The sequence below is a fragment of the Schistocerca gregaria genome, chromosome 6 (genome assembly GCF_023897955.1).
Source record: "Schistocerca gregaria isolate iqSchGreg1 chromosome 6, iqSchGreg1.2, whole genome shotgun sequence".
Lineage (NCBI taxonomy): Eukaryota > Metazoa > Arthropoda > Insecta > Orthoptera > Acrididae > Schistocerca > Schistocerca gregaria.
The window spans coordinates 490,394,333-490,420,625 of record NC_064925.1 but is presented as its reverse complement, the minus strand read 5'-3'; the positions used below and the strand labels follow the sequence as shown (position 1 = coordinate 490,420,625).

General features: G+C 38.6%; 1 protein-coding gene across 2 annotated transcripts in view; it reads right to left on the bottom strand.

Moving 5' to 3' along the window:
* The window catches only part of LOC126277988 (intraflagellar transport protein 56), a 210,222-nt gene that overhangs the window by 142,037 nt on the left and 41,892 nt on the right, over positions 1–26,293 (bottom strand). For both annotated transcript variants that reach the window (XM_049977654.1, XM_049977653.1), the window contains exon 4: positions 2,408–2,616. In XM_049977654.1, coding sequence (XP_049833611.1) covers positions 2,408–2,616 — 209 coding nt within the window. The remainder of the gene's footprint in view (positions 1–2,407; positions 2,617–26,293) is intronic.

Here is a 26,293-nt window from a genome sequence, read left to right as displayed (position 1 = left end):
TCAGAACACAATCCATCCAGCTGTTGATACGGAATATCCTCAGATATGAGTTGCACATCATCATCAATGGAGAACCCGAACAACTGGAAAGCATCATAACCGAACAGGTTTTCAGTGCCCGCATGATCCACCACATAAAACGTGAGGGCCCGAACAACAAACTTGTAGGCAGTGGAAGCATCAAACTGGCCCATGATAGGAATTTTCTGTTTATTGTAAGTCCTCAGATTTCGCGTAACTGGAGACAAAGGAGGGGAGCCCAAAGCCAAATACATGCGAGAATTAATGAGAGTTACTGCAGAGCCAGTGTCCACTTGCATGCGGATGTCTTTATCCAGAACACGAACAGTAACAAACAACTTATTTGTTTGAGAAAGCACACAGTGAACATCCATGTCCGACGCCTCGTCCTCGTTGACAGGAACTTTAGGGGACTGACACACAGAAGCAATGTGGCCTTTTTTCCTACATGAATTACACGTGGCCCAACGTTTGACACACGCTGCCCTGTCGTGCTGTACGAAACAACGGGGGCAAGAAGGAAGTGCGGAACAAACCGACTTCTGTGGTTGCCGGTTTCGCTGCGAGCGTTGCGGCCCAACACGACGTTGTTTACGCGAGTGAATCGCCGCCACATCGTCGTTCTCCTGTGAAACAGGCAAATTGCCCGTGTTGAGAGTTGACTGTACAGCGCCTACATCACACCACGCGTCTATTTGCACGCCAGCAGCGATGCTTAGAACTTCCGACAACGACGGGTTTGGCAGTTGTAGGGCACGTTGCTGAACTTCTTTATCAGGAGCCAGCCATAGAATAGCATCCCTAACCATTGAATCAGCATAAGACTCGTGATGTGTGTCTGTGACAAACTGACATTTCCTACTCAGACCGTGTAGTTCCGCCGACCAAGCCCGGTAAGATTGATGAGGCTGTTTACAACACCGGTAGAACGCCATGCGGGTGGCAACGACGTGGGTGTTTTTTCGATAATAGTCAGACAATAAGTCACACATTTCTTAAAAGGACAGGGAGGCAGATTCCCGCAGAGGGGCTAACTGAGATAGCAGCTGATAGACTCGAGGGGAAATCCAAGATAGAAATAACGACTTACACATAGGAGCATCGACAACGCCGAAAACCAAGAAGTGTTGCCACAAACGCTTCTCATAATCCTCCCAGTCTTCAGCGGCCTCGTCGTAAGGAAGGAATGGAGGCGAAGAAGAGGAAGACAGACGATGAGTAAGCGACGTCGACAACGCCTGAATCGCTGCCGTCAGCTGCGTTTGTTGTTCAATGAGCGCTTGCATAAGCTGTTCCATGTCTACCCCGTCACGAACACGCAAATCCACAACGCAGTGAAAATATCCCGACCTCGTCGCCAAAAAGTGTTATAACCTTTAATCACAATAATTGCGTGGATATTCAACACTCTCTCTTAGAAACAATAGCTGATCACATGATTACAACTCAGTCTCTCGTATTCAACTGCCATGCTGTGACATGCGGCCGGCGCCGTTCGTAGCTAGGTGGCGCTCCCGCGCTCAGGCGATTTGCGGAGCGCCTCTATCGCCGTTTGCGCGTACTGTCGTGGCGGCACTGTTAAATGTCGTGGCACTATCACAACACATATCTTCTGCATAAAGCTCACTATGAAACTGTGTATTACATGATAATCTCAGGAACATATCTTTTGCATAAAACACACAAAGAAAATGTACATCATACAATAATCTCAGGTCTGTACCTCCTGCATAAAGCTCACTCAATATTGAAATGTGGTGTAGAATTTTGGGGAAACTGTGGGGCATGTTTGAAATCATTTAGATTACAGTAAAAGATTATTAGCTATGGAAGGTGAAAGCCAATGATAATTACACAGGAAACTATTTACGAATTTGTACACAGCAACCACCAAGACAAACAAATGTAGATGTACAACAGACAAATACAGCACTCTTACAGAAAGGAATATTCCATCCCAGCATCAAATAGTATAATGCAAACCCACAAAAATAATGATAGACAGGAACAATTTAAAATCAACAATGAAGAATTACTTGGTCAAGCTCTGCTTCTACACAGTAAAGGAATATCTATAAAAACAAAACTGTAGACCAATTAAAATTTTATTGGTAAAGTTTATAGAGTAAGAAAATATTGTGTAATATTACATAATGGTAAAATGATGTGCGTCAGAATTTCAAGAAACGTGCACAGCATGAGTATTTAAGGAATAGTCCAGTGTTTTTGTACACTGTGCAGTCCTCAATTCACATGAGCAATAAATAAATAAATCACCACTTTGTTCTGCATGCAGACAATGGAGGAAGTAGGGTAGAATACTTACATAATCATCCTTAAATCTATTGCTTAAATTCACACAAGGCACTCACGTATGCAATACTACCTGTTGTCTTGAAGCACCCTCTTGTAAATATCAATTGCTTCTTGATAGTGAGAACGAAGATAATGTATTGAAGCTAAAGAAAGCTGATCTTCAACAATGTCTTCTAATTCCTGATGATGTTCCATTAGTTTTTTCTCATCTCCTAGTTTATGAGCTAAATGGAAAAGCAGCCTTGTCTTCAGATTAGATGTAGGTGCCTTATCTAGAACCTGAAACACAATTTGTCACATTGTATTTTGTACTTTTTTATGTTACAGTGTTTGATATTGTTCATTAACATCCTCAGGCTGTAGTTTTAGTACTTCTTTTATACAGATTTTCTGTTAGTACAGGGCCTAGCAATACAAAATAAACCTCAACGGAAAATACCCAGCAGATGTGGCTAAAACCAGATTTAAGGCTTGAATTGTGATATAAAAACAATGAGATCAGTGAACAATAGGGAAAAATGCAGAAGAGTAAGTTAGAGGGAAAATAAGGAGGAAGGGGGGGGGGGGGGGCGGAAGGGAGGGGGAGGCGTGTGGGGGATAGTGAGAGGAGAGAGAGAGAGAGAGAGAGAGAGAGAGAGAGAGAGAGAGAGAGAGAGAGAACTGTACAGCAAAGATGTTGCTGAAAAATAAGATCATGCAAGACTCTCAAACAAAGTTTTTGGGGCAGAGAAATGTAGATTGGTAATAATTTAAGGAGGGGGCAATTCACAGTGAGGAAGTTCTACTATCAGAAGACTGTCACTGAATGTCATTGATTTAGAAGTATATGTAGATAAAAACCACGAGCAGAGAGCAGTAAGTAGTAAAAGGAGTTGAGTTTATTAATATCGACCAATGAGCACGGCCTAAGAATGAGATCTGATAAATGTGGGGTTAAAATTTTGGATGTCAGAAAAAAAATGGTTTCAATACAGAATTCATTCAGAACTTTGTAAATAATTATATCTTACACCCATACGAGATTAAATAAAAATATAGTAATAAGCTGCGTGTGGAAAACTCAAACAAATGGAATCATTATTTTATTTTGTCATGTTGTTGTTGTGGTCTTCAGTCCTGAGAGGGGTTTGATGCAGCTCTCCATGCTACTCTATCCTGTGCAAGCTTCTTCATCTCCCAGAACTCACTGCAACCCACATCCTTCTGAATCTGCTTAGTGTAGTCATCTCTTGGTCTCCCTCTACGATTATTACCCTCTACACTGCCCTCAAATACTAAATTGGTGAGTCTTTGATGCCTCAGAATATGCCCTACCAACCGATCCCTTCTCCTAGTCAAGTTGTGCCACAAATTTCTCTTCTCTCCAATTCTATTCAATACCTCCTCATTAGTTATGTGATCTACGCATATAATCTTCAGCATTCTTCTGTAGCACCACATTTTGAAAGCTTCAATTCTCTTCTTGTCTAAATTATTTATCATCCATGTTTCACTTCCATACATGGCTACACTCCATACAAATACTTTCAGAAACGACTTCCTGACACTTAAATCTATACTCGATGTTAACAAATTTCTCTTCTTCAGAAACTTTCCTTGCCATTGCCAGTCTACATTTTTTATCCTCTCTACTTCGACCATCAGCAATTATTTTGCTCGCCAAATAGCAAAACTCCTTTACTACTTTAAGTGTCTCATTTCCTAATCTAATTCCCTCAGCATCACCTGACTTAATTCAACCACATTCCATTATCCTCATTTTGCTTTTGTTGGTGTTCATCTTATATCCTCCTTTCAAGACACTGTCCATTCCGTTCAGCTGCTCTTCCAGGTCCTTTGCTGTCTCTGACAGAATTACAATGTCATCGGCGAACCTCAAAGTTTTTACTTCGTCTCCATGAATTTTAATACCTACTCCAAATTTTTCTTTTGTTTCCTTTACTGCTTGCTCAATATACAGACTGAACAACTTCAGGGAGAGGCTACAACCCTGTCTAACTCCCTTCCCAACCACTGCTTCCCTTTCATGTCCCTCGACTCTTATGACTGCCATCTGGTTTCTGTACAAATTGTAAATAGCCTTTTGCTCCCTGTATTTTACCCCTGCCAGCGTGAGACACTTCAAAGGATTGAGCGATGCTTAGAACTTCCAACAACGATGGGTTTGGCAGTTGTAGGGCACGTTGCCGAATTCATAATTTGAAGGAGAGTATTCCAGTCAACATTCTCAAAAGCTTTCTCTAAGTCTACAAATGCTAGAAATGTAGGTTTGACTTTCCTTAATCTATTTTCTAAGATAACTTGCACTGTCAGTATTGCCTCACGTGTTCCAACATTTCTACGGAATCCAAACTGATCTTCACCTAGGTCGGCTTCTACCAGTTTTTCCATTTGTCTGTAAATAATTCATGTTAGTATTTTGCAGCTGTGGCTTATTAAACTGATATTTCGGTAATTTTCACATCTGTCTACACCTGCTTTCTTTGGGATTGGAATTATTATATTCTTCTTTAAGTCTGAGGGTATTTTGCCTGTCTCATACATCTTGCTTGCTAGATGGTAGAGTTTTGTTAGGCCTGGCGCTCCCACGGCTGTCAGTAGTTCTAATGGAATGTTGCCATACACTAATCATTTTGTTATATTGACTTTGGTGCCAGACTGACTAGCATGCACCCCTGTAATGGGACAGATACTTATGGGCCCTGCCATGGAGTTATGTGCAGAGAACTACCCACAATACCCCAGCAACTGGGGACTACTATTGGATTTTTTATTGTAGGCACTTGAGTTTAAGCTTTCATTACAAGTCAACCAACAGGCTTATCACAAAATGAGTTGTACCAGTATTTTTCTTGCATTATTCTGCATTAGGCTATATGCAGCAATTTGGTTTAAAGTTCAATATATATATTTCATTTTATATTGCAGTAAGGATTATCTGGTTTTGGACATCTTTACTAGGAACTGTTCATTCTTAAAAATGTATAGCTTGAAATATATTTGTTCAATGTTAATGAGATTTTAATGGATTATAGGCACATATGTTGGTAGTGGCAGTCTGAAGTTCCAGGATTTTACAGTCAACCAAAAAAGTTTTTATGATTTTTCTAAAGTAACTTTTTCTCAGCCCAGGACAAACATATAACAGAAAGAGTGAGTTTGTTTTGAAGGTCTGTTTCGTGGTTGTAAGAAACTGAAACCACTGTGGCCAGGGTGTCCAAAAATCAAACTCGATGATTTTAATTTATGCACAATATGAAGAACCATTCGCAATTTTTACAGAAATAAGGTATTCCCCACAATTAAAATCCTCCACCTGAAACTGATAGAAAATTTCCTGATATTCCAGTCTCTATTCTTTTGAAAGAAGACTGGGATTCCATTTCAAAAAACTAACAGAAAACCAGAGCTGATGGAGGCTGCGACAGCTGCTGTATACCAACATATATTCCTGAGAAGACTATGAGGGCTACAAACACAAGGCCATGAGATTTTGTTTATAAACGAGTTGGGGTGCAGACAAAATCACACAATGAAGTATCAATGACAAGAAAACATCATTAAATCTTTAGAAAATAGCTTTGACAACTATAATCAACACTGAGGATACAGTTAGATAATTTATGGATATTGTGGAGGATTCAAGACAGTGTCTGGAGCTGGGAAATGCACCATAATTTTATACACTGGAAATGAAGAAGGATTTCTTGGCAGTGCAGAACTTTGTTTTACTGGAAAGGAAGGAATGGGAGATTAACAAAATGAAACTAATTCTATTCATTATGAAGAACTGTTGGAGAAAGTCCTCTGTTTATTGTTGTAGATCAAACACCATATCATACGATGGTTGATCGTCCAACCTAAAAACCTGAGCATGTCTTGGCTGAATGGTGAAACCGTATCTTGAATAGCGTCAAAGAATATTTCACTCCCACCTCGAGTTTAGCAAACTGACTACAGCAAAGCTGATACAGCCAGTCTTTATTTTCAAACACTAAAAAAGAAACTGGAATATCTAACTAAACAACTTTGACCCGACGTAAAACTTGTTTGGTTACCTGTGGCTCATTGTGAGTTTAATCCAACTAACTCATATGGGCTTATGCAAGGAAAAAAGTACAAAAACCACTAACACATCAGAAAATGGAAGCAGTATTCCAGTATTAAAGCTTTATACTGAGAAGCCTTATATGCTGTAACACCATACGAGCCGCAACTCTTATACCTGATTCTGCTTCCGTGCCCACTGCTAATCACTCTTTCTAATAGGCACACAACCATTCTTCAATAGTGCTCTTTATAAAGTCCATATCACACTGTATTGTCACAGTGGTTACAGCTTCTCATAATCATGAAAGAGAACACTGAACTTTAAAACAAAAATACTCCATATAGCCTACCGCAGAATAAAATAAGAAAAATATTGGTACAACTCATTTTGCAATAGGCCTATTAGGTCGCTTGTAATTGAAGCCTAAATTCAAGTCTCCATAATAAAAATTCATTAGTAGAGTCTCAAGGCCTGGGGGACCAAAAAATTTTAATACAATCACAAAAGGACAGTGCAGTGTAGCATTGTTATCTGAATTTGAAGACAGCCATATGAAATGTGTTGCTGTGTTAGAAACAACAGTCTTTGCATTCCTTTGGGAAAGAGTCCTTGGTACAGGTGAAGGTGGTTATGTTTTGAATCTATTTGGAAGTCTGAGAATTGCTTTATTTGGGAGTCAGTTTGGACTGAAGCCTGCTGAGGGTCTACAAACCAAGTGTGTTATTTGCATAGACTTAAAAAAGTATGAAAGCTTTAACACATTGCTGTCCTTATACTATACACTGTTTGTGAATGAATAAATAAATTTCATCATGAAAACATCAACAATGGTGATTTACACTGACATTACTTTATATGGGTGTTGTTTGTTGAAGTTTTTCAGTTTATATTGGTTCCACTGTGTTGTTATAAAGAGGGGTCCACAGAGAGCAATTACTTTCTGAGAATACTTAAAATAATAATTTATTACAAAGAGTGGCCAAAAAAATATACAGGTTGTCTCTAATATTCCACAAGTAGTTTGAGGTAAATAAGAAAAGTTTTTTTCAACTGATAGCGTGCAATTAAAAGTAGGTTCTGTTGCATGTTCTGTATTTAAATTTTTTCCTCTACAGAGACACTAACAATTATGGTTTTCATATAGGCAATTATATGGAAGAAAACCTTTCATTTTAAGAATTTTATCATTATGAAACTTCTCACATGGCCAATTTAATTGTATTTGAATTACTAGTTATGATATAGAGATACATTTAAAAGAAATTGATTATGTTTTCCCTTTGCCAAACTTGTATGACAACCTTATGAGTAACACTGGGGCTCTATCAATTATTGTATCACTTAGAGCATAACAATCTAAGAGGGCACACTCAAAAATAATGCCTCTGATTTTTTTATGTGAAATCTCTTACAGATTTTTAAAAATACAAATATTATTAATATTTTACATCTTTATTCTTCATGTCTGTTACTTATTTCTCAACGTAGTCACCCTGACGATAAACACATTTCTCCCAAAAAGAGACCAGTTTGTTGATAATATCACTGTAGAATGTTGGACTGTGTTGATGGAGCCACAACACCACCTATGTTTGCACCACTTCATCACTACCAAAGTGAAGTCTTCAATGGTGTTCTTTAAGTTTTGGGAACAGATGAACGCTGGATGGGGCTGAGTTGGGACTGTAAGGAGGATGACTGATGACAGTGAACCCACGCATCAGACTGTTGCAGATGTGTCTGTTCATATGTAGTCTGGCACAGCCATGCTGAAGAAGAGGGTGCTCACATTTGAAACTTGATTACAGCATGCTGTTTCTCATGCACTGCACCTAAATAGTTATGTTACACACCGACATGTTACATACTACAATTCGGAGCCCTCTAGTGGCAGAGGGCTGCAAATATGTCGACACAAAGAATAACGATGTAAAATGTTTATAAAATTTGTTTTATTTAAAAAGCTTTATGAGTTTTCACATAAACAGTTTGGAGGTACTACTTGTCAGCATGCCCTAATACGTTTCACCAAGGAAACAATTTATCATAAGTATCATTATCCATCAATATTCAGTGGTACTGTGCTCTTTATTCCACAATATAATTATGCTCGTATAAATACATTAATAATGTATAAAAGGACAAATTTTTTTTTAACTTCAACTAAATGATTTTTTGATGATTTTTCTTTTTGGTGTGCACTTACTTCGTAACTTATACTACCTTTGTTTATCCTTATGTACAGAGGATAGGCAAAATAATGTGAACAATGGTATAGTAATGGAATGGTTATGTCTGATGGTCAACAACGCAGGTGAGACACATGTCGTGCTGGATTGTGCGTGTTCAGTAAGGACTAGGCATCAGTGCAGGTTGTTTACAAGTAGTGCACATTTCATATTTGCATCCAGGGACCAAGGTTGACATGTAATGAAAGACCTAACAGAGTTACAAAGAGGACCAATTGTGGGAGCACAATTAGCTGGAGCATCAGTAACCAAAACAGCCAACTTATTGAATGCTTCAAGAGCAACTGTTTCAATAGTGCAGACAACCTTGTAGGTGGGGCAACCCCAGCTATGAGTATTCAACTTGGGTATTAGTAATCGCATCAGCTGTATTCTGGTCCTTTATTACTGTACCATTACCAGTTTTATGGTGTTAAAGCAACATCTTCAGGTGACATATGATTAAAACATTAGAGCGGAAAAGCTCTGAATCTTTTTTTCCAACATTTGTTGTCTGTCAAATACAAAACACCGCTAAAAGACGGTATGTCATGTGTTTTAGCAATGTTTTGTATTTGACAGATAATGAATGTTGGGAAAAAAGATTCTAAGCTTTTCCACTCTAATGTTTTAATCATATGTCACATGAAGGTGTGGCTTTAACACCAAAAAAACAGAGGACCAAAATACAGCTGAAGTGATTATTAATACCCAAGGTGTTTCAACAGTCATGACAGCCTACACAAAACGCGGAAAATGTAAATGTTATAGTGAGAGCAAATCAAAACTAAATGACAGAGATCGTCGAACATTAACACGAATTGAGCCAAAACAACACAAAACTAAAGTGAATGTTCATGGATGAGCTGCTATACCAAAACCATTAGTGACGACAAATAATGCAAAGAAGTGTAAAACATGGTGTCAGGAGCATAAATCCTAGACGGCTGAACAGTGGAAACACTTCATGTGGACATTTTTGTTATTTCCAACATCGAGCCAGGTTTATGTCTGGAAAACACCAAAGGAAGCCTCCAATCCTGATTGCTTGATTCCTATGGTTAAGCATGGATGTGGAAGTGTGATGGTGTGGACAGGCATATTATGGTATTCTGCTGGTCCCATCATTACTCTCAACGGCTGTGTTACAGTCAATAATTATGTGAACATTTTAGATGATCAGGTGCACCCCATGATTCAAATGTTGTTCCCCAACAATGATGCCATATTTCACGATGATAATGCAACCATTCACACAGCCAGAACAGTACAATCATGGTATGAGGAGTATGCAACTGAACTGCAGATCCAAGTTCATAGAAAATAAAAATCCACGTTCATAGAAAATAAAAAGCCAAGTTCATCATGTTCAGCTGTTTATCTGTCAACCCAAAATTAAATAATTACAAGAGGTTATAGGCCCACAACCATGACACAAATCATATATTATGAAAAATTAATTTTGGACATATGAAATTGTGGCAAGTAAAGTTACTTTCCCAACCATAAATGAAGAGAAAAATAACTTTAAGTGGTTGAGCACGTTAATTTTTTATTTTGTCTTGTAAATTTGTTGTTTACAAGTAGTGTAGTAGTAATTTAGGATAAGTCTGGTAACAGAATACATTGCTACATGAGCAAGATATAATACAAATAGTACTTTACCCTTTACCTAAGGACAATATTACAACCTGTGGATTTTTATCATCATAAATGAAACTAAAAAACAACAAATTTATCTTCAGACTTAAGTAGAAGCAGCACTTTTCTTTAAGAGTGTGTTTTTTACCTAGGTGGTTTCCTGTATTGCTGCACTAACAGTATCCAGTCAAATCTTTATTACCACATAACATGCCTCATAAAATTAAAGATTGTTACACAGGTGACTTGTCAATTCTAACAATTATGTAATGTTATAATACATACATTGTTACTTCTTCAGACATGTACTTTTTACATGGTTATCATTAAAAAAACCTATGGTATACATATGTCATTGCTTCTTTAGACATATACTATTTTACACAGTTATCATTCAAGAAATCATCCTACACTATAGTAGCATTCAATTTTCAATTATTTTTCTATGTCTCCTTCAGTATTTTTTAGATTTGGTTTACACTTCCCCTTCCAGATTCTATTCATAAATTTCAGCCCATGTAATGTAATGATATAAATGGTAATGTTCAGTTGGCTCAGTACTGTAGTGTAGCTACCTAGTTTTAAGTGAAACTTGTGACAATTTGTAAGAAGCCGCCATGGAGCATTCCGTTAGCTACCACAGGCTGGTAAGCACTATGTGGCAACATATAGGTTACAGCAACATGTACATGAAAGGATTGTGAAACAGGCTAGCCATGCTCAGTGAAACCTGCACTGTGCAGAAGTAATGGCCAGAGTGGGCAGGACAGTATCACTACACCAGGGCAAGAACCATGTTACGAGCTATGTGGCCAGAGGGTGAGCAATAGTGCAACAAATGTGCCATGGAGCTGTAAACAGTGAATTTTGAGGCTGATTCATTCAGAGTCTGATGGCATTACCACGATTCCGGGGCTACACTAGATGATGAGACAACTGAGCACTGCCAGCAAAGCTTTGGGCTCGGGACTAGGTCGGTGCAGCCGCCTCCATAATTAAGTATACTCTGTGGGACTTCGTGCCTTAGTGCTGCCCACCTGCCATCCTCACCTTCTGCTGCCAGGCTCCTACTAGGTGGCTGCAGATCATGTCTCATGCATGGCAGTCTTCCCTCATCACAAAGGTGGATGCAGGCTGGGCCTGAGTCACCAAGGTGTGGGCATCTGCAGCAGAATGCTGTTGCATCACTGTGGATGTCAGGGCTTTGACTGACTGACTTGCCATTGGGCTGTTGCCTGCCTAACGTCAGCATCCCGGGGGGCTGATACATATAGCTCTACATCGGGGCACAAGCTGGCCATCTGCTGGCCATTGCCAGCCTGCCACACTGTAGTTGTCTCTGGTTACTTGACACGTGGTGAGTTACAACACACAGTATATTCCAATTTTGGGGCAATTTACAGTTCCCACTGTGTACAAATCTGTGTTCATTCCCTGACTTTTCTGGTATTTGGTGACTCTTGCACTAACAATTTGTCTGGTCTGGATGTTTTCAATGCATTTGGTTTGTCCAATGTGGATGTGGTGCACCTTGTTCCTGACCAGATGCCTTACCAATAGTTAGATTCTCCATTTTCTGAGTTCTTGCCTTTTTTTCAGATGAGCTAGGTTCTGTCACTAATTTTACAGCCCACATTACCCTGAAACCTGCAACCCGGCTGTCCTTTTTCCACATGTGCCCTATTCCAATGGCCTTGTGTGATCAGGTGAAATCAGAATTAAACATAAAGCCTGTTATGTCAAGTGAGTGGTTTGCCCTCTTCATGATTGTTAAAAAATCGAATGGTCAGCTTCATCTTTGAGGCAACTTGAAAGTTTCTGTTACTCCTCAGTGTATCACTGACACCCACGCTTTGCCCAATAAGGACGAGGTGTTGACCAAACTTGCCAGTTTTTCTCTCAAATCGATTTATCTGAAGACTATTTACAGGTTCTGTTGGATGAGGATTCGAAAAAGCTCCTTGTGATTAGTATGCCCTTCAGGTTTTATCAATATCAGTGCTTCCTACTCTATGTGGCTAGTGCCCTGGGAATTTTACAGCACGTTTTTTTTTTTTTTTTTTTTTTTTTTTTTTTTTTTTTTTTTTTAAGAACAACTGACAATGTCCATTCCGAGGTGCATCAACTATATCAATGACACCATCATGAAGGGTGCATCCATTTACATACCTGGTTCACAGTATTACACACTGCATGGCTGAAATGCAACTTGGCAAAGTCTCACAATTTCAGCCATCCACTGTGTATTTAGTGTTTGAGGTTTCTCAGGGTAGTGTAATGCCTTTATTTGAGCATGTTGCTGCCATCACAGCTGTGTATTACTCTTCCAGTGTCAAAAAACCCCAATCATTTTTAGGGAAAACTGCCTCCCACCACAAATTCATTCTGGGTGTGGCCATGTTGGCCCATCCCCTCCATGAACTGCTCCATAAAGATGTTCCTTTCCAGTGGATGCTGGCCTGTGAATGTGTGTTCGTGCTTTTGAAATCTAAATTGCATTCTGCTCCTTGTTTGGCTACCTTCTATCATGGCCAACACCTGGTCTCAGCTACAGACATCTCTCAGTATGGACTTGGGGCTGTCTTGCACGTTGCTATGAGGACTGTTCCGAATGTCCGATATCTTATGCGTCTAAGACACTGAAGTCCACTCAGCAGCACTACTCCCAAGTTGAAAAGAAAATGCTTGATATCATCTATGGCCTCAAGAAGTTTCATGTATTCTTGTATGGATCTAAGTTCTACCTCATTACTAACCACAAACCCTTGGTTTCGTTGTTTAATCCTTCTGCTTTGTTGCCCAGCAAAGCAGTACATCACCTACAGATATGGCCCTGCTTCTGTCTCACTACAATATGAAATACATTTTTGGCCCACCATGCAGCATGCAAATGCTGATGGGGCTGTATCCCTGTTGATCAGGATGATGATGGTGCTGTGGAGCCTTCCTCTATTATAAAGACAGCATAACTGGTGCTCCCTCTCAGACTGTGTTCTGCTGCTTAGTGTACTGTTTCTATATTTGTCATTTACTTGAACTTGGATTACTAAACTTTTGTTCTTAGTGGCTGCATTATTGGTTGTGTCTAGCATTATGACGAAGCCATTGGTTAACATTTATGATAAATTCAGTTACTGCATAGGTTGGGAAATGGCAGTTCCTGAAACCATATTGATAGCATAAAACATGCTAGTTTCCTTTTGAATACACGTACATTATTAATTTCCTTTTTTGTATTGATATAAAGATTACTGTATACTTTCATTCCTGACTCTGCAGCACTCTGGCGTACTTTTATGAGAGTTGCATAGACTAGATAGTAATTTCTCATCTGTCTTGAGTCACAGTTGTGAATGTATCAATTTGTCTTAAAGAATCTCCTAATTTTAGCTACAACCATCATCAGTGAATATATATAGTGACCCATAAATGTAAACAAACCCCACATATTACTCTAACTATTCATTTTTGAAGTATTAAACTTTTTCAGTTCCTGCAGCATTTCCCCAGAAGATTATACCATAGGTGATTACAAGAAGGAAATATGCAAAATATGACAACAGCATGAGAAATGGCTCTCACAAGGTGAGATCCCCAGTAATGTCATCAACTTTTTGAAATAATATATATGGTGAGGAAGGTTACAATCCAAGGAATCAAACCCTGCAGCCATTCATCCCAGTAGGTCCTCATTTGCAAGTAACCATTAATAAGAAATTTCAGAATTTTGTGTGATGCTCTATAATGTTAAAAATAGCAACAATTTACAGTATGTTTGCATAGTGTAATGGTTAAGGTACTGATCTCACATAAAAAAGGTTATGGGTTCAAATCGTATCAGAAGCTTTGATTTTTTTTATTTTTAAATCTTTATCAAAGTTATTTTGATCATTATTATTATTATTCAATTATTTTATATGTATATAAAATAGAAAGAAACTTCCACATGGGAAAAATATATTAAAAACAAAGATTCCAAGACTTACCAAGCGGGAAAGTGCCGGTAGACAGGCACAATAAAACAACACACAAACACACACACACAAAATTTCGAGCTTTCGCAACCGGCGGCTGCTTCTTCAGGAAAGAGGGAAGGAAAAGGAAAGATGAAAGGATGTGGGTTTTAAGGGAGAGGGTAAGGAGTCATTCCAATCCCAGGAGCGGAAAGACTTACCTTAGGGGGAAAAAAAGGATAGGTATATACTCGTGCGCGCGCGCGCGCACACACACACACACACACACACACACACACACACACACACACACACACACACACCGGATATGTGTCTCACCAGCAACCATCATTATTTTTGCTCTGTTATTAATTGTAATAGGTATATCATCATTATACATCAGGAAAATCAGTGGCACAAGGATCATGCCCTTGAGGACTCTGTGTTTTATACTTCCCCAGTCTGAGTTTATTGTTACACTTGCCTCTGCCGGGACAACTCTATTTCCTGTCATGTGAGAATGATTAGGCCAAACCAGTGGTTTGCCTTTGATGCCATAGTATGGAACCTTATCAAGCAATGTGTTATGATGTACACAGATGAATGCCTTCACAAGGTAAGAGAAGATCCCCATTGGACATCTTATGAAATTTTATTTGGCTGGAGTTTCACCTGCTGGACTAAATATAGGTATCTCTGTGTGAAAGCCCCAGCAAAAACCAAACTGTGTAGATGTCAGTAAACCAATTTGTGTAGTGCAGCTATAAATCCTACCATACACTATTCTCTCAAATATTTTTGAGAATACTGGTAGCACACAGATGGGCTGATAGTTGGATATCGCATGTTTCTCTCACTTCTTTGGATTGGCATCACTATTGCATGTTTTAGTGTAACCATAGATATTCCAATTTTCATCGATTAATTAGACAAGTTCCACAGTATATTACTGATATAAATGTAAATGATTTTTAAAGCCTTCTTGATACACCATCATAACCAGAGGATAGAGTGCTTTAAAGTAATTTTATGATTCTTAGAATTTCTTTAGGAGTTATGTTTTTGAAATGAAGAACTTCTTTTGGTACAGTATATATGCGATTAAGCAGCTCTAAGGCTTCTGTGGAAGAGTGATTATTATGGTTCCCTATTTTTTCAGCTGTAGTTATAAAAATTCATTGAATTCAGAGGCTGTAACCTTTTGATTATTCTAGTCTGTGGTATCTCTACTTGTTTTGATTTTAGATTCCTATTAGTCTCACTTTTGATGGTATTCCATCTCCCATCTGTTTGACCTACTAATTTTCTGTGCATTGTTGTTGTTGTTGTTGTTGTGGTCTTCAGTCCTGAGACTGGTTTGATGCAGCTCTCCATGCTACTCTATCCTGTGCAAGCTTCTTCATCTCCCAGAACTCACTGCAACCCACATCCTTCTGAATCTGCTTAGTGTAGTCATCTCTTGGTCTCCCTCTACGATTATTACCCTCTACACTGCCCTCAAATACTAAATTGGTGATCCCTTGATGGCTCAGAGCATGTCCTACCAACCGATCCCGTCTTCTGGTCAAGTTGTGCCACAAACTTCTCTTCTCCCCAATCCTATTCAATACTTCCTCATTAGTTATGTGATCTACCCAACTAATCTTCAGCATTCTTCTGTAGCACCACATTTTGAAAGCTTCTATTCTTTTCTTGTCCAAACTATTTATCGTCCATGTTTCACTTTCATACATGGCTACGCTCCATACAAATACTTTCAGAAACGACTTCCTGACACTTAAATCTATACTCAATGTTAACAAATTTCTCTTCTTCAGAAACGCTTTCCTCGCCATTGCCAGTCTACATTTTATATCCTCTCTACTTCGACCATCATCAGTTATTTTGCTCCCCAAATAGCAAAACTCCTTTACTACTTTAACTGTCTCATTTCCTAATCTAATCCCCTCAGCATCACTCGACTTAATTCAACTACATTCCATTATCCTCATTTTGCTTTTGTTGTTGTTCATCTTATATCCTCCTTTCAAGACACTATCCATTCCGTTCAACTGCTCTTCCAAGTGCTTTGCTATCTCTGACAGAATTATGATGTCATCAGCGAACCTCAAAGTTTTTATTTCTTTTCCATGGATTTTAATACCTATTCCAAATTTTTCTTTTGTTTCCTTTACTGCTTGCTCAATATACAGATTGAATAACATCGGGGACAGGCTACAACCCTGTCTCACTCCCTTCCCAACCACTGCTTCCCTTTCATGTCCCTCAACTCTTATACTGCCAACTGGTTTCTGTACAAATTATAAATAGCCTTTCGTTCCCTGTGTTTTACCCCTGCCACCTTTAGAATTTGAAAGAGAGTATTCCAGTCAACATTGTCAAAAGCTTTCTCTAAGTCTACAAATGCTAGAAATGTAGGTCTGCCTTTCCTTAATCTTTCTTCTAAGGTAAGTCGTAAGGTCAGTATTGCCTCACGTGTTCCAGTATTTCTACGGAATCCAAACTGATCTTCCCCGAGGTCGGCTTCTACTAGTTTTTCCATTCATCTGTAAAGAATTCGCGTTAGTATTTTGTAGCTGTGACTTATTAAACTGATAGTTCGGTAATTTTCATATCTGTCAACACCTGCTTTCTTTGGGATTGGAATTATTATATTCTTCTTGAAATCTGAGGGTATTTCACCTTTCTCATACATCTTGCTCACCAGATGGTAGAGTTTTGTCAGGACTGGCTCGCCCAAGGCCGTCAGTAGTTCTAAGGGAATGTTGTCTACTCCGGGGGCCTTGTTTTGACTCAGGTCTTTCAGTGCTCTGTCAAACTCTTCACGCAGTATCGTATCTCCCATTTCATCTTCATCTACATCCTCTTCCATTTCCATAACACTGTCCTCAAATACATCGCCCTTGTATAGACCCTCTATATACTCCTTCCACCTTTCTGCTTTCTCTTCTTTGCTTAGAACTGGGTTTCCATCTGAGCTCTTGATGTTCATACAAGTGGTTCTCTTATCTCCAATGGTCTCTTTAATTTTCCTGTAGCCAGTATCCATCTTACCCCTAGTGAGATAAGCCTCTACATCCTTACATTTGTTCTCTAGCCATCCCTGCTTAGCCATTTTGCACTTCCTGTCGATCTCATTTTTGAGACGTCTGTATTCCTTTTTGCCTGCTTCATTTACTGCATTTTTATATTTTCTCCTTTCGTCAATTAAATTCAATATTTCTTCTGTTACCCAAGTATTTCTACTAGCCCTCGTCTTTTTACCTACTTGATCCTCTGCTACCTTCACTACTTCATCCCTCAAAGCTACCCATTCTTCTTCTACTGTATTTCTTTCCCCCATTCCTGAAAAATTAAGGCTGTAGTTTCCCCTTGCTTTTAGCCGTTCGCAGTGCCAGCACAACAAGGCCGTTTTGGTTATTGTTACAAGGCCAGATCAGTCAATCATCCAGACTGTTGCCCCTGCAACTACTGAAAAGGCTGCTGCCCCTCTTCAGGAAACACACGTTTGTTTGGCCTCACAACAGGTACCCCTCTGTTGTGGTTGCAGCTACGGTACGGCTATCTGTATCGCTGAGGCACGCAAGCCTCCCCACCAACGGCAATGGATTTCGCCTTCCTGATTATACATGTTCTGATTTTACAGTATTTCTTGTGTTGCAATTTCACTGACAGGTTTGTATAAGCTCTCTGGATTTTAGTCTATCTTTGGAAGAAGTGAGCTGCAAAGTGTTTGAGAAATAAGATCAAGACTAAAATGAATATCTGAATCACAGTCTCTGCCTGGCATATATCCTCCCATTGTTCCTGATGTAAACAATTTCTGAACTGTCTTGTAGATTCAGTATTTATTGTTCTAAGATGTGTGACCATTTACTGTTTTCCTGCTGGCAAGTTTTAACATTGTCATTTGACCATCATGATCAGAAAGACCATTCAATACAGCCTGTGTCTTTACTTCATTGTAACCTTGCAAACTGTGAGGTCCAGGAACAGCTTATCAATCATGATCTTGCTGTGACTACATACTTTTGTTGAGAATGAGATCATAAGGAAGTGATAATTCCATATAAATACACTCAAAGGTATAAAAAATTGGAGTGCTTGGAAGTTTCAAGTATGTATTTAAAAATCCACACAATGCATGGACTGTAGTTAGAAGAAGCATCTGATAATGATGCATACAAAAAGCTGGCTGCAGCTTCAACAAAGTGTGACACAACAGCTCAACAAAGAATAATGAAATGTAAAAAAAGAACTGAACACTGTAAACCACAGTTTCAACAGTTAAAAATCCTGTCACTGCCATGCCTCTATATAATGGAACTAGCTTGTTTTACAGTAAAGTACTTGAAATTCCCCCACAGAATTGCAGACTGCCACAGACATGACACCAGAAACAAAACCCAATTACAGCAGACACAAAACCATGCAAAAACCCAAAAATAATGAGAATTAAATTAAACAAACTACTACTAAATCACTGTTTCTATTCCATACACGAATTTCTTGAAACAAAATTGTAATTACTTGTAAGAAGCTGTTTATTCGCTTGTAGATATTTCTAATTTAATTATTATATCCTGTTCTAATTTAATTATTATATCCTATTTATATTCCGTCTGTATCTCATATATGTATCCTGCTATGTGAAGTATGTACCACAAAATTTTAATTACTTGTAATAAGCTGTTTATCCACTTGTATGTATTTCTACTTAGTAAGATAATTTAATTATTGCATGTTGTTCATATTTTGACGGTATCTCTTATATGTATTCTGCTACATGTAGTATGTACCACCACTGGCATCTCTCATCACACACCACCTTGTTATATTTTGTATATATATATATACTATATATAGTCTGCTATGTGAGTTATGTACCATTACCATCATCTCTCACCAAACACTGTCTTAAAATAATTTTGAAATTGCCTTGTCCTATATCATGATGTGCTTTGCTGTACAAATTGTATGATCTACAGGACCAATAATAAATAAATAAATCATTACCATAATGGTTGAAGAAAACAATATGTAGCATATTATGAACTGCAACATACCAAAAGAAATATGGGACAAGCTATTGTCTATTTAAAAATAAAAATCTGGAATCAGTGGTGACATTTTATTGGAGCAGTAGTATATTTTACAGAATAAGTCATCTGATGACTGAGCATCACAGAATGCTAGAAATCAGAATCTTGCACATTGCTTGCAGATTATCGGTGTGAAAACACCCAGTCAGATGAACATCACAAGAAGTTTGATAACTCTACCAGTAGTTTACAAGTATTTTGTCAGTTTGTGGGAAACTGTGCAGGCAAGAGAACATATGCTTGGGAATCTGGTATCCAGACTTGCCACTGAGTGACACAAGTTAAACAGGTTTTGATAAGTACTGGGATCAATTTTCCAGGTCAGAAGTTTCTGTGTCTAGACTGCATTATTAGTATAATATGTAAATTGCCATTTCCAACCAGTCATATCACATCAAAGCAAGTAGGTGGGCTTATGCATGCAGGTCTGAGTGGGAAAATGCAATAAGACTCCATGGGTACTTGAATGACGACTATGGTCACTGGAGAACGTTGTTCTTCATGAAGAATAAATCAGGCTTTTCTGAATGTTTGAGAAATTTCTTTAAAATGAGTGAGAAATTCTTGTGCATAGACATAAGGGCATTAAGAATGGATTAGCATTTACTAAACAAGAAGTTATCAATCTGACTAGTCGGCATGGCATTTTGCCTCAAAAACAGTGCCACACAGCTCACAACAAAATGGACCTAATGAAATGAAAACAGATATATTGTTGAGTTGGTCAGGACTTGTCTGCTTATTGCACTTGAGATATGGGCAGAAGGACTGGGAAAAATGGGGGGAAAAATTGGAGTTGTGCCATGGGAGTTGTACCTAGCAAAGAAACCAATTAGCTTTCAGAACTTTGGTTGAAGAAATCTGTGTTCCTTTCCTACAGAAAAGGAATGAAAATGGAATGAAAAGGATAAAAAGGGTTATTTTGCTTCAATAAAATCAGTAAAGATGATTATGTATGGTTTCCAGATTAATGACAAGTAAGATGCAAGAGAGATTTTACATTTACAGCAAAACTACGAAGGCAAGGGTAGCATCAACATAAAAAAACAATGAGTTCTTCCCTACATGCAAATAAATTGTAACCTGCAAACAACATCCTTCAGAATGTTTCTGCGATTCTGTGCTAAGATAGGCACTGAAGACAGAGACAATGGTATACATCCCAATGAGGTCAGTGAATAAAGAACACTAGGTGATGAAGCTGTTAAATGTAATAAGCAACATGAGTTAAGATATCACTGATTTCCAGAAAGATGTGAAAAAAACATCTGTTTTAGATACTGTCGAACCAAAGAGCAGTTACACATGAGACAGAAAAATGAAAAAAATCTTATTAATGACAATATTATTGGTTTTCAAGATAACCACGCATAGACTTCGGTTGATCATCATGCACTATAACAGGTCACTGATAACTGAAGGGTGTACAAAACCAAGAATGCCAGTAATGATAACACTCCACATTAGAAGGCAAAATTTGTGGCTAGATGTTTCAAGCAAGTTCCAAGTATAGATTAAAATGAAACATACAACCCAGTGATTAGGTAGTTTAATTCACAAATTTCAAGCATATTATAGTATTTGTGAGTTGTAGCATCGTGTTTTAGTACCTGAATAGTGTAAATTCACGTAGTCGTCAGTCATCTGTTTTTGTTTTGCACAGTCAGTGTCAGTTGGTCACAGCCAGTGAGCTCCCTGCCGCCGTTGGATAAGCAGCTGCCAGCAGCAAGTCACACTCTTAGCTCTCTTATTTGCTTTATAGTTTAATCCTTAATTTCTTTGCTTGTTTTTGGGTATTTGCACAGTTCAATTCACAAATTTCGGGCTTATTATAGTATTTGAGAGTTGTAGCATTGCACTTTAGTACCCATATAGTGTAAATTCGTGTAGTCGTCAGGTATCTGTTTTGTTTTGAACGGCTTGTGAGATAAAAGACAGGGCAAAAAATTGTTAGTGGTGGATAGGGACTGCACCTGTTCTGTACAGATTCAGGGGGAATTGGCCACCAGTAAACAGCTGGAAGCTGTGTTGGCCGTGGTTGACAGGCTCCAAGCTGTTTCCCTAGGCCGCGGTGACAATGGGACACATGAGGCAAGCGCTTTGGCACCTCTGGAACCTATAGCATTTGATGCCACTGCGCCCTCAGATTTGGACGTCCCTGCCGATCGACACTTGCCTGATGGTGATTGGCGAAATGTGGCGGGGTCGCAAATCTCTGGGCGGAAGGCGAAAGTTGGTGCTGCCTGCAAGGCTGTACCCTTATGCCTCCGTAACAGGTTTGAGGTACTGCCCACTGCTGAAAGTACTTCTCAGCCAGCAAGGGCAGCCTCGCCTGTTGCAGCAGTGGCCGGTCTTCCTGAGAGATCCAGACAAGCACAGAGGGTGGGATTGCTTGTCATTGGGAGCTCCAATGTTAGGCGGGTGATGGAGCACCTTATGGATACACCGGGGGGAGTCATCCAAGATGTGGAAAGCGTCCTTCTGGTTAGACAGTCTCGGGAAAGATCAAAAAGGGCTGCAGTCTCAAAGGCTACAGGGCAAAGAAACGACAAGAATCGACCAAGCAACAGTCGGTATTGTAGTTCTAAATTGTCGTAGTTGTGTTGGAAAAGTACCAGAGCTTCAAGTGCTGACAGAAAGCATTGAAGCTGAAATCGTTATAGGAAAAGTAAGCTGGTTAAAGCCCAAGATAGACTCTGCCAAAATTTTTACAGAAGTGCAAACTGTGTTCAGAAAGAAGAGATTAAATAATGTAGATGGTGGTGTTTGTGTCTGTTGGTAGTAGTTCATCTTGTAATCAAGTTGAAATAGATAGTTCCTGCGAATTACTATGGGTAGAGGTTATACTCAACAGCCGTACCAAAATAATAATTGGCTCCTTCTACTGACCTCCCAACTCAGATGATATAATAGCTGAATGGTTCAAAGAAAATTTGAATCTCATCACAAATGAGCATCCCACTCATACAGTTATAATTGGTGGAGACTTCAATCTACCCTCAATTTGTTGGCGAAAATACATGTTCAAAGCCGGTGGTAGACAGAAAACATCTTCCGAAATTGTACTAAATGCTTTTTCTGAGAATTACTTTGAACAATTACTTCATTAGTCCACATGAATTGTAAATGGTTGTGAAAACACACTTGACCTCTTAGCCACAAATAATCATGATCTTATAGAGAGCGTCATGACAGATACAGGGATTAGTGAACACAAGGTCATTGTAGAGAGGCTCAAAACCATATTAACCAAAACCACTAAAAATAAATGTAAAATATATCTGTTTTAAACAGCAGATAAAATTTGCTTGATGCCTTTCTAAGAGATAGTCTCCATTCCTTCCAAGCAAATTATGTAAGTGTTGACCAGATATGGCTCAAATTCAAAGATACAGTATCAACAGCAATAGATAGATTCATACCGCATAAGTTAATAAGATACAGGACTGATCCACCATGGCACACAAAAAACGTTAGAACACTGTTGCAGAAGAAACAAAAAAAGCATGCCAAATTCAGAAGAAAGCAAAATCCCCAAGACTGGATAAGTTTCATCAGAAGTTCAAAATTTAGTGCGGACATCATTGCGAGACGCTTTTAATAGTTTACACAATGAAACATTGGCTCAAAACATGGTAGAAAACCCAAAGAGATTCTGGTCGCATGTAAAGTAGACCAGTGGCAAAAAACAGTCAATACCGTCATTGTGCGATAGTGAAGGAAATGTTACCGTGATGGTGCCACTAAAGCGGAGTTACTAAATACAGTTTTCCATAATTCCTTCATGAAAGGAGACAAAGTAAATATTCCACAATTCGAAACCAGAACAACTGTTAGCATGAGTGATATAAAAGTAGATATCTTAGGAGTTGCGAAACAACTCAAATCACTTAAGAAAGGCAATTCTTCCAGTCCAGATGGTGTACTAATCAGGTTCCTTACAGAGTATGGAGACACAATAGCGCCTTTCTTAGCAATCATATACAACTGCTCATTTGACGAAAGGTCTGTTCCTGAAGACTGGAAAGTAGCACAGGTCACAACAATATTCAAGAAAGGAAATAGTAGTAACCCATTGAATTACAGATCCACATCACTGACTTCAATTTGCACTAGGATTTTGGAGCATATACTGAACTTGAACATTATGAATCTCCATCAAGAAAATGACTTATTGATACATAACCAACACAGACTCAGACAATATCATTCTTACGCAACACAGCTCTTTATTCCCATGAAGTAATGAGTGCTGTCAACAAGGGATCTCAGATCGATTCCACATTCCTAGAGTTCCAGAAGGCTTTTGATACCATTCCTCACAAGTGAATATTAATCAAATTGTGTGCACATGTAGTATCGTCTCAGTTGTGTGGCTGGTTTCCTGATTTCCTCTCGGAGAGGTCACAGTTCGTAGTGATAGACAGTAAATCATAAAGTAGAACAGAAGTGATAACTGTCGTTCTGCAAGGTAGTGTCACAGGCCCTCTGTTGTTCCTGATTTACATAAATGATCTAGGTCATAGATGAGCTGCCCCCTTAGATCGTTTGCAGATGATGATGTAATTTACTGTCTAGTAAAATCATCAGTCGATCAATTCCAATTACAAAATAATCTAGAGAGAATGTCTGTATGGTGTGAAAAGTGGCAATTGGCACTAAACAAACAAAAGTGTGAGGTCATCCATGTGGGTACTAAAATAAATCTGATAAATTTTGGGTGTATGATAAATCACACAAATCTAAGGGCTGTCAATTTGACTAAATACCTAGGAATAACAATCACGAGCAACTTAAATTAGAAAGACCACAAAGATAATATTGTGGGGAAGGCAAAACAAAGACTGCGCTTTGTTGGCAGAACACTTAGAAGATTCGACAAACCCATTAAAGAGACAGCCTACATTACACTTGTCTGTCCTCTGCTGGAGTATTGCTGCACGGTGTGGGATTCTCACTGCTTAGTAACTGTAAAACAAAGTGTAGGGCTATAGATAGAGAGATGCAGAAAGAAACGCATTTGACTGTCAAGAGAGCAGTGCATGATGCCTTCAATGACTACTGTAGCAGAATGTTGTCAAATGATCTTTCACAGAACCCAAAGAAATTCTTGTCATATGTGAAGGCTATTGCTGGCACCAAAGTTAGTGTCCAGTTCCCAGTGAATGAGACAGGAACTGAAACAGAGAGTAGCAAAGCAAAAGCTGAAATGCTTAACTTCATTTCCAAATGTTCCTTTACGAAGGAAAACACAGGAAAATTGCCCCAATTTAATCCTCGTACCACTGAAAAGATGAGTGTCAGTGGTATTGAGAAACAGCTGAAATCTTTAAAACTGAATAATGCTTCAGGCCCCGATGGATGTCGGATTCTATACGGAATTTGCAGCTGAGTTAGCCCCTTTCCCAACTGTAATCTGTCGTAGATCCCTTGCAAAAGGCACAGGTGGCACCTGTCTATAAGGAGGGTAGCAGGAATGATCCAGAAAATATCGTCCAATATCTGTGAGCTCAAACACAATGACGTATCTCAAATAGAATGACCTCCTAAATGCCAACCAGCAAGGATTTCTAACACATCGATCAACTGAAACCCAACTCATACTTTTCTCACAAAACATGCTGAAAGCATTGGATCAAAGCAATCAGGTAGGTGCAAAATTTCTTGATTTTCAAAAACCATTTGACTCAGCCCCACACCTACAGTTATTGTCAAAAGTACAATCATATGGATTATAATGTGAAATTTGTGACTGGATGAGGACTTTTTGATAGGGAAACACAACATGTTATCTTAGATGGAGAGTCAGTGTCAGATGTAGAAGTAACTTCGGATGTTTTCCAGGAAAGTGTGCTGAGACCCTTGCTGTTCATGTTGTGTATTGATGACCTTGCAGACAATATTAATAGTAAAATCAGGCTTTTTGCAGATTTTGCAGTTATCTGTAATGAAGTACTATCTGAAAGTAACTGCATAAATATTCAGTCAGATCTTGATAATATTTCAAAGTGGTGCAGGGATTGGTAACTTGCTTTAAATATTCAGAAATTTAAAATTGTGCGCTTCACAAAAACAAAAAAATATGTATTTCCTATGACTATAATATCAATGGGTCACTGTTGGAATCAGGAACCAGCCAACCCACACAAATATCTGTGAAATGGAATGATCACACAGGTTCAGTCATGGGTAAAGGAAGTGGTAGAATCCTGTTTATTTGTAGAATACTGAGGAAGTGCAATCAATCTATGAAAGAGATTGCTTACAAATCATTCATGTGACCAGCTCTAGAATACTGCTCAATACTGCTCTTGACTTTAACAGGTTCTCAACGACAAACAGATATGAAATACTAGTGAGATTAAGCAGGACTAACAGGGGATATTGAATGTATACGGAAAAGTGCAGCACAAATGATCACAGGTTTGTTTAATCTGTGGGAGAGTGTCACAGAGATACTGAAGGATCTGAAATGGAAGACTTTTGTAGATAGATGTAAATTATCTATTAACAAAGTTTTAAGATCTAGCTTTAAATGATTATTCTAGGAATATACAACAATTCCCTGTGTATCGCTCACATATGGATTATGAAGATTAGAATAATTACTGCACACACAGAGGTCTTCAAAAAATCGGTCTTCCCACGCTCCATATGTGAATGGAACATGAAGAAACACTAATAACTAGTACAATGCGACATACCCTCTGCCGTGCAACTCATGGTGGTTTGCAAAGTATATATCTCAGCAGTTATAAAGATAAATATGAGGTGCAGCGAAATTTTTGTAGGATCAAAGATTTTAAACTAGTGCATCTACAGTGTATACTCGTTTCCAAAGATAAAAATTGTTAATGTAATATTTAGGAATAAAGGAAGAGGAATTATTTCAGTGAAATTGCAATTATTTAATTAAGGTAAAATATGTGACACATTAATTAATGAACTATATAACAAATTACAATGTTGTTTTTAGAATTG